This window comes from Aplidium turbinatum, chromosome 6 (assembly GCF_918807975.1).
Source record: "Aplidium turbinatum chromosome 6, kaAplTurb1.1, whole genome shotgun sequence".
NCBI classification, from domain to species: domain Eukaryota; kingdom Metazoa; phylum Chordata; class Ascidiacea; order Aplousobranchia; family Polyclinidae; genus Aplidium; species Aplidium turbinatum.
Genome location: NC_137477.1, coordinates 2,373,992 through 2,388,387, shown reverse-complemented (window position 1 = coordinate 2,388,387; position 14,396 = coordinate 2,373,992). Strand labels below are relative to the sequence as shown.

Here is a 14,396-nt window from a genome sequence, read left to right as displayed (position 1 = left end):
TTTCAAAATAAATGAAATATTTTTGTTGGAAACAGGTAGGCTACGTAGGTACGATTGAAGTGGAAATGTAGACATTGAAGGTTCGAGCATCCGAAGATGATTTCTGGTGGTTTGTTGTTGATGCAAAATAGTGCAATATCAAAAGATGTGCGGAACACATCCATTCTAGTTTTGGTTCAACTTATTTATGTCAATCTGCATTTTCATTTGTGAACGTAATCAAAAAAAGCAACGTGCTGTGCTAACCGACCGCCACCTGGACGATTGCTTTAGACACCTGATGTAATGATAACGGCAAGCTGAAGTACCTACAACATGATGACTCTAATATTTCACTGACTCATTTAGAAGAAATTTAAAGTAAATTTACTTGTAGAACATAATTATTCTTCTCGTGTTTTACTGTAAAGAACCAAATTAACTGAAACATGAATAGACTGCTCTGCTATTTTGCATTCATCAAATGCTGGCATTTGTACAACAATCTAACCTCTTAGTGTTATTTATCAAATAAGAATCGATTTCGCTATAGTAATAGCATCTTCAGCTAGCACATGTAAAAAAGAAAATTTGAAAATACGTAAAACGAACAAATAAAGCAAACTCCGATAATATCAACATGCATAAAATTCTATTTTAAATAGATGGTTACATAAAATTAAAATCAAAACCTGCAAGCCTAAATCTTAAACTGGTGTTCTGCTCTGTGCTGACGATGGTGGATGTGTGATAAATGTAAATGCATTTACAGTAAAGGTGTCACTGGAAAAAAATTGTTTAGTGACTTGATCACCGACCGATTGATCGCTATAGTGATTAAGAAATTTTCTAGTCGATCACAATCGATGAGAAGTTGGCCATCCCTGGCCTAGTGTATAACAGGAGCAAATTGTAATAACTGCTTCCGAAGTTTGCTTAGGCTATATCTTCTTCAACAGGAATCCAAAAATAGTCAAGTGGTATAGCGTATTGAAACAACTTTAATCCTTGAGTTCCGTCAGTTCAACAAAGACAACTTGACAAACCTTGCCTCGGAATTTTAGTATGAGGCTCAAATAGAACTTAAGCCTAATCTTTTTGTTCTTCAATAATGGTGAAAACGTCTGCCCCGAATGGTCTGTGGATAAATATCATATTTTAGTAAAATAAACAAAAAAGCAGCAAGATCAAACAAAAGTAATTTTTTAATTTTTGGAGTAGGCTATGTAACTATATGAGCTTGAGCAATGTAGGCTACTTCAAAGCAGTTCTCCATATTCAAATCTGGAAAACAAACAGTAGGCCCATAAAGAACTAACTTCATAGGACCTCCGACCGACAATTTATGCTGACGTCTGAAAATCAAATCATCCTCTCAAATCACTAGTCTGCCTTCAAATTGCGAGTCGCTTTTTTAAAAGTATGTTCAGATTGCGGTCCGTCCCGATAGCTCAGTTGGTTAAGCGCCCCCCCCCCCTTTTATGCACGAGAGAAACCGCAAGGTTCTCTGATTCAGTTCACAGGGTGTACGTACGAGCAACGCATTTTAAGGACAGTTTGTTTATATTTCTGACCATCACAGCGAATAACAATATATACCAAACTTAACAGAGGTCTAAAAAAAGTAGGAGCGACAAAACGCGAAAGTTAATGACGTGCTTGACACCAAAATAGAATAATCAGCTTAAAATATGACACAAAGGTAAGCAAGAACTATCTCGAAAAAACTATCCTCTTCTTCAGGCGTAACTAAGTAAACTTAGAAAATTTACTTCTAGAAAAGTTCTCATCAATATTTATTATAGCATTGTAGGCTACACTCGCACCTACAATATGGAATTATCAACTGGGGATGCGCACCCACAAAATACTTGAATAGAATCCAAGTTAGACAAAATAAGATAATTAAAATGAAAACTAAATTACTGCCACTCTATCAAGAAAATAAAATAGCCTACTAACTGTTAATTCTTTCTCTTTAGGTATCATAGCAGATACAGCCCTCGATGTACAATGATGTTCCAGTTTGATCGATCTCGTGCTTCTTGCCAAATTTTAGTAGGGTTTTTGATAAGTGGTTGAAAATTGTGCAAAAATGTGAATCTTTGTGCTCCTCTTGACCGTTTTCCTAGAATTTTTCCACTTAAAGATAAATCTTCAAGTTCGCCTTTCCTTATAATGTGACCTAAGAACTTCAGCTGCCGCATTTCTAAAGATCTCAGTATCTGCTGCTCCTGGCCCATCTATTGGAGAACTGCTCTGTTGGTTCGAAAAGCTGTCCATGGAATTTTAAGAATTCTTCGGTAAAACCACATTTCTGCAGCTTCAAGTTTTTTTCGTGTTTTTGCCGTTAGTGTTTGATTGATTGATTGGTTTATTTGTTGTGCAATATTAGCCTATAACAGCAAAATCATTAAATGATGCAGTACGCTTAACGAACACAATTGAAACAAAGAAAAATAACAAATGTACAATGCATCGTTGATAAGTAAATCACAACGGGAAGCTGCGAAGTGACCATGACGGTCTTCGAGTCAAGCAGCCACCCTCAGCCAAGTCGATGAATAAACATTTAGTAAACATTACACTAAAATATCTACACTAGCAACAAAGAGTCAAGATAGGAAACAAACTTGCTTCCATGATATGTCAAAATTTTCACATCCATACATCAAAATTGACCAAACAAAGCATTTTAACAAACGAATTTTTAAGGTTTTGGAGAGCTTTCGATAGATTTTTGCCATGGTGTTGAAACTTGACTTTGATAATGCAATGCGTCGTCTAATTTCTTCTTCACATCGGGTGCTTGGATTCAGTATTGAGCCCAAATATTTGAATTTTTGAACCTGTTCAATTTTGTTATCATTGCAGTACACGCAAATTGTTGGTTCAGGAAGACATTGTTAATTCTACTTATTTAAGTTACTTAAGAAGACATTGTTAATTCTAGTTAATTCTACTTATAGCCTAAACTGGAAAGAAGCAAATTTATGTTCAAATTTTATAATAATAAACTACCGGAAAACTTCAAAACTTTCTTTACACATGTATCAGCTATTCATTTGTATAACACCCGACGTTCAAGCTCTAATTCACTTTATATTAAACAGGCAAATACCCAATTATTTCAAAAAAGTTTAAAATGCATGGGAATCAAGGTATGGGACAGTTTACCTCAAAATATGAAAAAAAAACATGAAAAAAGGCTTCAAATCTTTCAGTAAAATGTGCAAAAAACACTTCTTCAATAATCAAGAGCTATAGAAACGACATCCACTACCTGACTATGTTAATTGTTATTATTTTTTGTAGTATCTGTATTTTTTTTTCTGTTCTTCCTTCCTTCTTCTTTTTTGTGTCAATTTGCTACAATATTTAAAAACCCAATAGGCCTACTTTCTTTCGTATAACTATTTGAATGAGAGAGTGCAGACTCGACGACCTCCTACGGCCTACGCCTTCAGGGCTACGGTCTTTCGCACTCTCTCATTGGATGCACACTGTCAGTTTTTGTTTTATGTATGTTTCGGCGTTTCGCATCCAAACAAAAATAAAATGACCATCCATCCATCCAACACCTTCGAAGAGTTTCAATATTTAGAAAACCGACGAGGAAAAAAGAGCAAGGAAAATTTTTTAAATTTATATTGGTAAAAACAAAAAATAATAAACAGTTGCTATGTTGATCGGCTTTGGTGCGTTATCAAGAGTGTTGATGGTCTGGAGGGGTGCGTTATAGTCATGGGGTGGGTGTCTCATCATGGAGGAGAGCAAGCTATTGAAGGTATTGCATCATGAAGAAGAGCTCCATTCAGCTACACTTACTGGATGGAATAATAACAACACTTCAGCAAACGGAAACTTCACTCTGCCAATCTAGGTGACCGGGCCAGCGGCGGTGGTTCAAAGCCTCTATAAGTAGGCTATGGGAAACTACAAGAATTAAGCTTTCAAAGAAGGTTTTTTAGTCCAAGCATGGCCATCTGGAGATGCGGCCTGATTTGTCACATTTTGCAGATTTTGATTACAGCTACTGCTAGTGTTTGACTGACATTTTTTTAGATGTTTTTACTTTTTGCGGTTTCCTAATGACATAAAACTTTTTTGTTGCCTTGGAGAAGCAATAGCAAATGAGAAAAAGTAAGTTGAAAAACGCAAAATCAGACTGTTATTGAAAATTAACAGTCTGACTAAAATCTTCGAAATCAAATTTTCTTTGTTTTTTAACATGTGAGGATGTTAAAACCAATTGTGTCATCTGGGGAAAAGAATAAAGAAAGCCTAAAAATCTAATTTTTAGAAAAATTTATTTAAACGTTCGCCTAAAGTTAGAAAAACCTGGAAATTTCTGCAAAATGTGACAAATCAGGCCGTATCTTTAGGTGGCCATGGTCCAAGAATAGAAACATCTCAAAATCAATTATCATTCCGTTGGCTACACCTAGTGCCGCCGCTCGGCACACTACGGTGCCACGGCATGCTGGTTACAAAGTAGCCCACTGGGCTGTAATGATGTTTCTGAAGAAAGAAATTTGAAAACCTTTACTTTTGTAGTTGGTGCATATAGGGCTTGGATGATGAACTGTTTTATTTTGATCAACGACGCACGAGTACAAAATAATTGACACGGCGAGAAGAACACAATAAACATAGCCAGGTCAGAGACTTTAAAGAACCGGCCTGCCACGCCCCGTGGAGGCGGGAAGCGGCGTGATTATGGGATGGCGATGCACCCGGAAGGGAAGTCCACCAGCTTAGGTCGCGGGGGCCAGGCTGGAGAGTCTAGGTACCTGTGGAAGGAAAGTGTGGATCGAGAATTTTGTGCGACTCGTCCGCAAAAGTTAGAATGGCGGAACGGGCCAAGGAGACGGGCTTTGCTTTCTGCAAACGCAAAAGGGTCAGCTCACGACGGGCCGGGCGACAGAAGTTTTATAAAGCCAGGCAGCGCCCACGTCTCCATCACGTGACCGTAATACAGGTACGTTTAACTCCTATACCCGGTCTGCCCGTAGGCAGAGCGGATAAACTTTGGAGTCTCCCACGAGGAAGAGAAGCTTAGCTACAAGGACGATTTGAATACTCGTGGGAAACGAAAATTATATAAAATCTGGAGCAAAGGCTCAATTAATTGGTGTAAAAAAAAGATGGCAAGTGGGAATATATTGTATGCTTTACCTACCGAAAAAGTGTTGACGTTGAACCAACGAGCACGGATGTGCACTGGCCAGACGTTGAGGCAGGTTCGCCCAGATAGATCGGGGGGACTAGCGATCGAAGCATAGATATGACTAGGCTACGTTACCAGGAAAAATATAGAATAGTGGGATGAAACTTTGGAGGTTGCATCGAGTTGATCGGGAAATCATGTTTATCGATGAGTTAAAAGCAACGCGAGGTTGATCCGAGCGGGAAAGAGCAGCATATCGGGAGAAGGTAGTGTGTGATAATCTAAAATATTGCTTTAACTGCAGACAGTGCACACCGTTTCGACCTCCCGGTCTCATCAGTGCAGTAGTTAAGGTGTTAAACTGTTTTATTCGCATCAACAGCGCACGGGTACAAATAATTGACACGGCGAGAGAGCACAAACAAACATAGCCAGGTCGAAGACTTTCAGAAACCGGCCTGCCACACCCCGCGGCGGCGGGGAGCGGCGTGATTTAGGGGTGACGATGCACCCGGAGGGGTAAGTCCACCAGCTTAGGTCGCGGGGGCCAGGCTGGGGAGTCGAGGTACCTGTGGAGGGAGAGTGTGGATCGAAAACGTTACATGACCCGTCCGCAAATTTAGAATGGCGGAGCGGGCCAGGGAGACAGGCTCTTTCTGCATTGACCAGAAAGATGGCCTGCGACGGGCCGGGCGACCCGTCGCGTGTGGACGCTGGAACCGGCAGTAATTGACCGCCGGACGGTGCCCACGTCTCCCTCACGCGACCTCGGCGCAGGTACTTGACTCTTATACCCGGTCTGCCAGTAGGCAGAGCGGATAAAATTGGGGTCTACCATGAGGAAGAGAGTCAACTATTTAAGGATAATTTGGCTCTCGTGGCAGGCGAAATTCAAATAAAAACGTGGAGCAGAGGCTTCCCATTTGTGGTACCTAAACAGTAACCAAAAATGGTAGCCTACTACTGCCTGATATTTTTTCAATGTTTTTGCAAACATTGCGAAGTTAGAAAGTGAATTGGCTAAAGACATTCATCGTGTTTGAATCATCATCATCATCGACGTATGAGCAGGTCTTTCCAGGCTAGATTGGAGGGCAGGAAGTCATCAGCCACTCAACAGTCTCGTCGTTCAGGACCCTTAGGCCATGCGCACCGTGTGGAGGCCGGTGGATTAGGCAGTGGTGAATGACATGGTCTGCGGTCTGTTCTGTGGCGCCACACTCGCATTCTGATGGAGGAGCCAGGCCCCACTTGTGCATGTCCGAACGAAAGCGGCCGACGCCAGTTCGCAGGCGGTTAAGCCTGATCCACGCAAGCCTTGCGAGGGACATCCCCGGTGCACGGGGATCGCCGTCGGGTATGAAGTCACGGAGCGTGGAGGTATATGGTTTTGCCACTCCGTGTTCCACATGTGGTTCGTCCAGTGTTCCCCACTTAACCCAAGTTCTTCTTCGTTCTTAAGTAGTTGTTGTGCGGCAGGCACAAAGGGGCGTCTTGATTTCAGTCGCTGCTTTATAGGTGGTGGTCGCTTGAATGTTGGATGGAGGGGATGGTCGGGGTCCAGAGCGCGGCGAGCGAGAGGAATCGTGGCTCCTTTACGACGTTGCTCAGCAGATTGGATGCCTGCTAGGATAGGTAGACTTAGTCTGTCGGGGTGGGACGCAGGCATCCAGTCACAGTACGCAGCGCATCGTTGATGGCGGTATTAATATGGTGGGTGTGAGAACTACGGCACCAGACTGGTGCGCAGTACTCAGCAGTGGAATGAACAAGGGCTAGGGTAGTTGTACGAAGAGTTTTGGCACCAGCTCCCAAGCAGGAACCCGCCAATCGCCTCAAAAGTGCGAAGCGTGTAAATATTTTTTTGCGCAGTGACTCCAAGTGTCGGCCGTACGTGAGTGACCTGTTCAGGGTTATGCCGAGATAAGTAGGTTCGGCAAGCAGGGAAGGCGTTCCCCGTCAATGTTGATGTTTATCTCGCGCTGTGCTTCCCAGTTGTTAAGGTGGAAGGCCGCCGACACTGTCTTAGCCTTGCTGAGCTGTAGCTTCCATTTCTGGAGGTATGCTGATTGCTGATAGTGTTTGCATGTCTTGGCTGAGGTTCCTCTCCACTGACTGCCAATTTCCCTCTGAGTGCAGGAGTGCCAGGTCATCTGCGTAAGCATATTTCGTGGAGATGGTGGGGGCATGTCGTAGGTGTAGGCTATGTGTTGAACAGGACAGGAGCCAAGACTGAGCCCTGTGGGACGTCGATTTTGAGTCGGCATAGTCTGTTTCGACGACCGCTACCGGTTGTGAGGGTAAAACTGCGGTTTTGCACAAGTTCCATCATCATATGAACCATGTGTCTGTCAGGGAGCAGACGGCCGCAAAGTAAGGCCGACTAGCAAGTAAGGCCGCTATGCCATACAGTATCATAGGCATTAGGCAGCCGTGAGATTGACAACACGGCGCCAGCCTTCTTCTTAGCCGAGAAGCTGTCCTCAATGTCTTGGGTCATAAGTGTGACCTGATCTACGGTTGATCGTCCGTGTCGGAAGCCAGCTTGTTCACGGGGGAGCTGCGGATCTTTTATTGGTTCGACACGGGCGTAGATGAGTCTCTCGAGGATTTTGAAGGGGATGCAGAGCAGTGACATTGGGCGGTAGCTCTTCGGGTCCCCTGGGGGCTTCTTTGGCTTAGGAACCGCAACCACAAGGGCTCTTCTCCAGATCCTGGGAATTCTCAGGCGGCGCAAGCAGCAGGAAAGGAAGTCTTTTAACCAGGACTTTGAGGAGGCAGCAGCATGGAGTATCAACTCCGGGCATAGGTGGTCAGGGTCCGGGGCTTTACCTGGCTTTATGTGCTGGAGGGCGGCGGAAAATTCGTCCGTGGTGAACTCACCCGAGATGTTGTCTCCGTCTGGGGTTGTTACCTTCCAGAGGTCCGTCATTTCTTGTAAGACGAATCTGTCTGATTCACGGTCTCTCGGTTTGTATTTCCCGTTCTCCACAAGTTGTGAGGCGATGGAATTTGCTGAAACGGGACGTTGTTGACGAGAGGCATGTGATCTGCCAGTTAGGTTGTTCAATGTACTCCATGCTATGCGACTGGAGTGCGTGAAGTTGATTGATTCAACGGCTTCTGTTCAGCGCTCCTTCCTCTTTGAGTCCAGCTTTGCCAACAGAGCTGTGGCTGAACTGTTGGTGTCATTGCCCTGAGGGGCGTGGAGGAAGTCGGAGAAGAGGCTTTCGCACTCCTTGTCCCAGCACGACATGTAGTTCTTTTGTCGGCCGCGGGGGATAGAGTGTTTTGCCGCTGATGTTATTGCATCACAAAAGTCCTAGTAAACTTCTTCCACGTTCTTGGTGTGTGGTGATGGAAGATACTGCCTGGCTTCGTTGGTGAGGAGGCTATAGTACTCCCAGTTAGCCATTCTGAAGTTCCATCGCTTAACAGGCTTGCTCGGGACAGGCATTGTGAGCGTTGGAGCCGTGATAAGCGAGGGTCGGTGTTGGGACTTGGGGAACTTCTCTAGCACACGTTTGTCCGGTTGGCCATTATCGGGGTCATCACTCACGAAGCCAGGTCGGGGTTTGTACCAGTGTTCCAGCGCCCGGAGAAGAAGCTCGCTGCACCCTTGGGATCGTGCAGTAGGGTGAGGTTATTATTGGCTGACCATGAGGCCAGGCTTTCTCCGTCTGTGTTGGTGGTGTTGTAGCCCCAGTGAACGTGGTGGCAATTAAAATCGCCAGCATAGAGGCTGGGTTGGAGGAACTTTGTTTTAATTTTCAATTGATTGGTTTTAATGCATTGCCATAGGCTACTTCATTATTACATTGTTATAGGCCTACCTAAATAGTCGAAGATGAGCTGCCATACTGTATTTTCTGGTTATAGGCTACGATAGAAGCTGACTTTTCTCACCCTGTGGTATTTCACCCCCATCCAAAGTAGGACTTGAGTATGGTATCAGCACCATACGCATGATAATCGAAATAGCCTACTGCAGCGGTCCCCAACCTTTTTGCTCTCACGAACCGTTTTTAAATAAAAATTGCCTTGCGGACCGGCGATAGGAAAAACAAAGTTTGACATCTACGTAGGCCTATAGCCCAGGTCCAATTTTTTATTGCGGTTTAAACACACTTTGAGCAAGATTTGTAAAATATAATAGACAATGTAACAGTTGAGGTCGGAAAATGAAGCTAGTTTAGCAGGGAGTCTGTGAGGATTGCTCCCCAGAAAATTTTGACTAAATTTACGTTGCTTTGATCGCATTTTGATGCACTTTTAGGCCCAATAATGATTTATTTATGAAGTCGCACACCTCGTAATTGATCAACATCATCAAATTAAAAATAGATTTTTAGAAGTTTGAGTGACAAATTTTGATTTAAAATTAAAGTTACTTTTTAAATATATTTTCTTTCTCGACTACAGAAGGATTTCAATAATTTATTTGTTAAAAGTTTGTATAGTAGTATATTGTATGAGCTTAAAGTAAAATTTCGAAAATCCATTTCAGGTGCCCCCACCTTTCATATATAGCTTATACAATGCACATTTCACCTTATACTTCAATTTTATTGTTGGGTAGTTGATTGATTGATCTTTATCCTCGGACTGGGAAAGCTTCTTTGAGAGCTTAATCCTGACAGTTTCGCGTACTTGTAGAGGCTTTGAACCAGCCGGTCACTGAAATTGACGGAGTGGTATTTTCTCTTGTGTTCTTCTTGGTGAATTATTCCATCTACTTGGTGCCACTAAATGGAGAGCTAAACTGAAATGCGTTGCTCAGTCAAATACACACCCCGAGAGCCGAACCAGCGCCGCTTGATCTTGTTTAACTGTAATTAGTTTATTCTATGGCTACGGACATACTGGGTCGCGCCCCGGTTATTGGGAACCCCTGGCCTACTGTACAGCATAGCCTACCCGCGATCTTCATATTTAAAGCTGCATCGAAGAAATAAAAACAAACTGAATCTCACAATGAAGATAGAGTGGAAAGTCTAACTTTTATAAGCTAACGTCTTTCTTATTTCAATTTTGCAGTTCGCAATTTGAAAAAATCGTATCTCGAGTTGGCCCATGTTTAGTCAAAACACCAAGTAAAATGCAGAGCTTTTTATGATTATATGACGATTCAAGATAATGGAAATAAAAAACACGATAATCGTGGATGCGCAGTGTGAAAAATGGCTTTGGAGTCGGAACCTGGCGTATTCAGACAATGCCTGGAAATCCTAGACAATGCTTGGAAATTCCCAACAATGCCTGAAAGTAGCTACTCTACAATGCCTGACAACCCCTGAAAATGCTCGACAATGCCTAAAAATGTTCTATAATGCCTAACAAACCCGTCAACCACTGATAATGATGGACAATGCCTGGAAATCCTAGACAATGCTTGGAAATTCCCAACAATGCCTGAAAGTAGCTATTCTACAATGCCTGACAACCCCTGAAAATGCTCGACAATGCCTAAAAATGTTCTATAATGCCTAACAAACCCGTCAACCACTGATAATGATCGACAATGCCTGGAAATCCTAGACAATGCTTGAAAATTCACAACAATGCCTGAAAGTAGCTATTCTACAATGCCTGACAACCCCTGCAAATGCTCGACAACCCCTGAAAATGTTCGACAATGCCTGAAAATGTTCTATAATGCCTAACAAACCCGTCAACCACTGATAATGATCGACAATGCCTGGAAATCCTATAGACAATGCTTGGAAATTCACAACAATGCCTGAAAGTAGCTATTCTACAATGCCTGACAACCCCTGCAAATGCTCGACAACCCCTGAAAATGTTCGACAATGCCTGAAAATGTTCTATAATGCCTAACGAAGCCGTCAATCACTGATAATGATCGACAATGCCTAGAAATCCTAGACAATGCCTGGAAATCCTAGACAATGCTTATAAATTCCCAACAATGCCCTAAAGTAGCTACTCTACAATGCCTGACAACCCCTGCAAATGCTCGACAACCCCTGAAAATGTTCGACAATGCCTGAAAATGTTCTATAATGCCTAACAAACCCGTCAACCACTGATCATGATCGACAATGCCTGGAAATCCTAAACAATGCCTGGAAATTCCAAACAATGCCTGAAAGTAGCTACTCTACAATGCCTGACAACCCCTGAAAATGCTCGACAACCCCTAGAAATGCTCCACAACCCCCCGAGAAGCCGACAATGCCCGACAATGCCTGACAATGCCTGACAATGCCTGACAATGCCTGACAATGCCTGACAATGCCTGACAATGCCTGACAATGCCTGACAATGCCTGACAATGCCTGACAATGCCCGACAATGCCTGACAATGCCTGACAATGGGTATTTAGAGGTACCCACCAAATAGTACATTCTTCAATAAAATCCAGCTCAACATACCCTGGTTATCTTCAACTGCTTGGATAGTGAATGGACCTCCAGCAGGTTGTGAGGATAAAGTCACTTTCCATATTCCTATCTTATTTGGTCCAGCGACTACTTTGGTGGAATATACATCTTGTGAGAGCGATACGTTAACTATGGCTCCAACAGTCCCATAGCCCCAAATGACAGCTCGGTGTGGTTTCATTTGCAACACCATGTTCTCTTGGTAGTAAGAGGCAAAAGCAAACGTTTTATCAGCTGAAAGTAAAACATGTTTTTAATAAAAATCCATCATAAAATTGGTGTAAGATGTAAATGACAATTTTTGATATAGCGGCATATCTATCACAGCGTGTGTCATACATGTGACTTTCTGCATTTTACATTGTAGGTAGCATCAGTACAACCATGCACAGATAAAACCGAGTGCATTATTAACTTGAATCCACTCTTTTGTTGAGAGCTAGAACCAGGAATAAGATTCATTAGTACTTTTAGTTTTAGGTAGTCTTTGATACAACCCGACAGAGCATCGAACCCATGTCTACTTATTCAAATGCAAACATTCTAACTACCAAGTCAATTTAGTCGTCTAATTCGTCTAAGTAAGTGTAGTCTAACCACCGAGACTACATCTTAATATTACACTCACCATTACTAAATATCTTGTTGGCTTTAGTACAAAACATCAGATAGGCCACAAGAATAAATGTAAATTTCAACATGGTGTTTGGCAGATTAACTGCCAGTCTGTAAAAAAAAGCATGCAAGCATGATTTTTTACACTTAAACTGCCCATATATATTATTATATATGGCAATATGTAAATACAAACTCTTCACATAATAAGCAACTTTATGCTTTTATCTTAGTCGATGTTCCAATTGGGTTACTTCATTAAAAATAACACATTTTAGCCTTTGGTTACTTCACTAAGCCTTGAGAGATAACATCTAATTTCTCGTTTGCTTCCATAAAATTTGTTTCTATTTTCTTTTTTAGGTATAATAAGTTTTCCACGTTTTACAATTACCAGTGATTGAAGGAATCCTACTCCATTTGTTGTTTATTGAGCTATTCTCATACAGTCACTTGGCAATAGAAATTGTTTCAAAACCAAAATATTTTGAATTGAAATGTCCCTTCCTTTAGAGTTCTGTAGAGGAGTCTACAAATCGCTCAACTAGATGTTCAATCAAAAATAATAATTACTTCGTACCTCTGTATGCTACTACAAAACTTCAACGAAGCATCAAGTACAGTGGAGTAAAAGTATGGAACTCAATCCCACTAGATATAAAAAAAAATCTTTTGACTTATTTAAAAAACTTTACAAAAACTATCTAATTGCAGAATATTAAAGTTGAATGCAGTGTAATTTACTAATGTGGACCGATACTCTTTAAGCTTTTAATCGTTATGACTATCAACACCTAATATTGGAACTTGACATTTTGACATATTATGGATGCAAGTTTGTTTCTGTCATTTTGAGCCAAGTATGGAGTACTGAAGTACTTTTCAAAGCTGATTTCAGTCGATGCCGGTACTTTTTCGGCTCTTGCTTAGCTAGCATTGTATCCACATTAGCGAGAATGCTTTCATGTGTTTGGCTCATGAAAGTTGGAATTTACGCAATATTATCACACCTTTCAGGCTCCTCGGTTATCAGTAGTCTGCAGACGAGCTAGTCACTGTCAACGCTTATTTTGGCACTAATGTCTGTACTGTGCTTGGTTATTATACGTCTTTACTGTATTCGCTATTCCAACCACGCCACTGCTCTATTGTGTTTTAGGGTAGTATTTTTATGCTTTATTTTGTGTAACTAAAAGAAAACTATCTGTTTTATTGCTTCATATCTACTGCACACGTTTTAATTTGAATTTATGACTCCTGTTACGATGCATACCCATTTTGTTTTCTCTTATTGCTTACCATATTCATAATTAACGTTTGTGGTAGAGCTTTCTTTAGCCTGATGGCTACATGCCGACGCAAGTTGAATATTCCATAAATATACGGTTAGTTACATGGTACACTTTTGTACTTGTACATACATGAGTGAGTGCAGTGGCGTTGCCAAAGGGGGGTTTAGGGGGTTACAACCCCCCCTTTGGCACGCGTGTGACGTCACAAGAGCGAGTTTTGCCAATACCAAACATTCAAATATCTCCGCCAGGAATTAGCAAGGAAAAAACATAGAGACTTAGCTTTATTACCGAAAAATGCCCAAGAAAACATGATCTTATCCTTTTGTTATGCCACTGGACAGCACCATTTTACAGGAATATTTATACCAACATTTTTGTTGAAAATGCTCTCAGAACGCAACAAATTCAATTTCAAAGTAATTTTTCAAATTTTTCTGGGGGAGTTCCCCCAGACCCCCCGCCGCTGGGTGTCGCCTTTCGCGAAGACAACGTCGGGTTTCGCCCGCCGGCCGTCAAACCCCCCTTTCAAAATTCCTGGCTACGCCACTGACTGAGTGCCTCCTGATTGCATCGTATCTTCACAATGTGGTGATTTTGACGTCGGCCTGCTCCTGTCATAGATATTTTCTAGTTAGCAATCCCGTAGTTGTAGATATCCCTGATTAGATGTTTATCATCGACTTGGCTGAGGGTGGCTGCTTGACTCGAAGACCGTCATGGTCACTTTGCAGCTTCCCGTTGTGATTTACTTCAAAGATGCAGTGTACATTTGTTATTTTTCTTTGTTTCAATTGTGTTCGTTAAGTGTGCTGCTTCATTTAATGATTTTGCTGTTACAATATTGCACAACAAAATAAACCAATCAATCAAACTGTGGTTACATCTTGATCTACTTAGGCCAATGTCTTAGTGTTAGTTGCAGTGTTGGGCGC

The 14,396-nt window shown here is 42.0% G+C and overlaps 1 protein-coding gene across 1 annotated transcript in view; it reads right to left on the bottom strand.

Moving 5' to 3' along the window:
- LOC145771716 (sialate O-acetylesterase-like) overlaps positions 1 to 11,762 on the bottom strand; it is a 29,521-nt gene extending 17,759 nt beyond the window's left edge. Inside the window, exon 1 of the mRNA XM_082583443.1 lies at positions 11,517 to 11,762. Coding sequence (XP_082439569.1) covers positions 11,517 to 11,747 — 231 coding nt within the window. The 5' untranslated portion in view covers positions 11,748 to 11,762. The remainder of the gene's footprint in view (positions 1 to 11,516) is intronic.
- Positions 11,763 to 14,396: the final 2,634 nt, after the last annotated feature.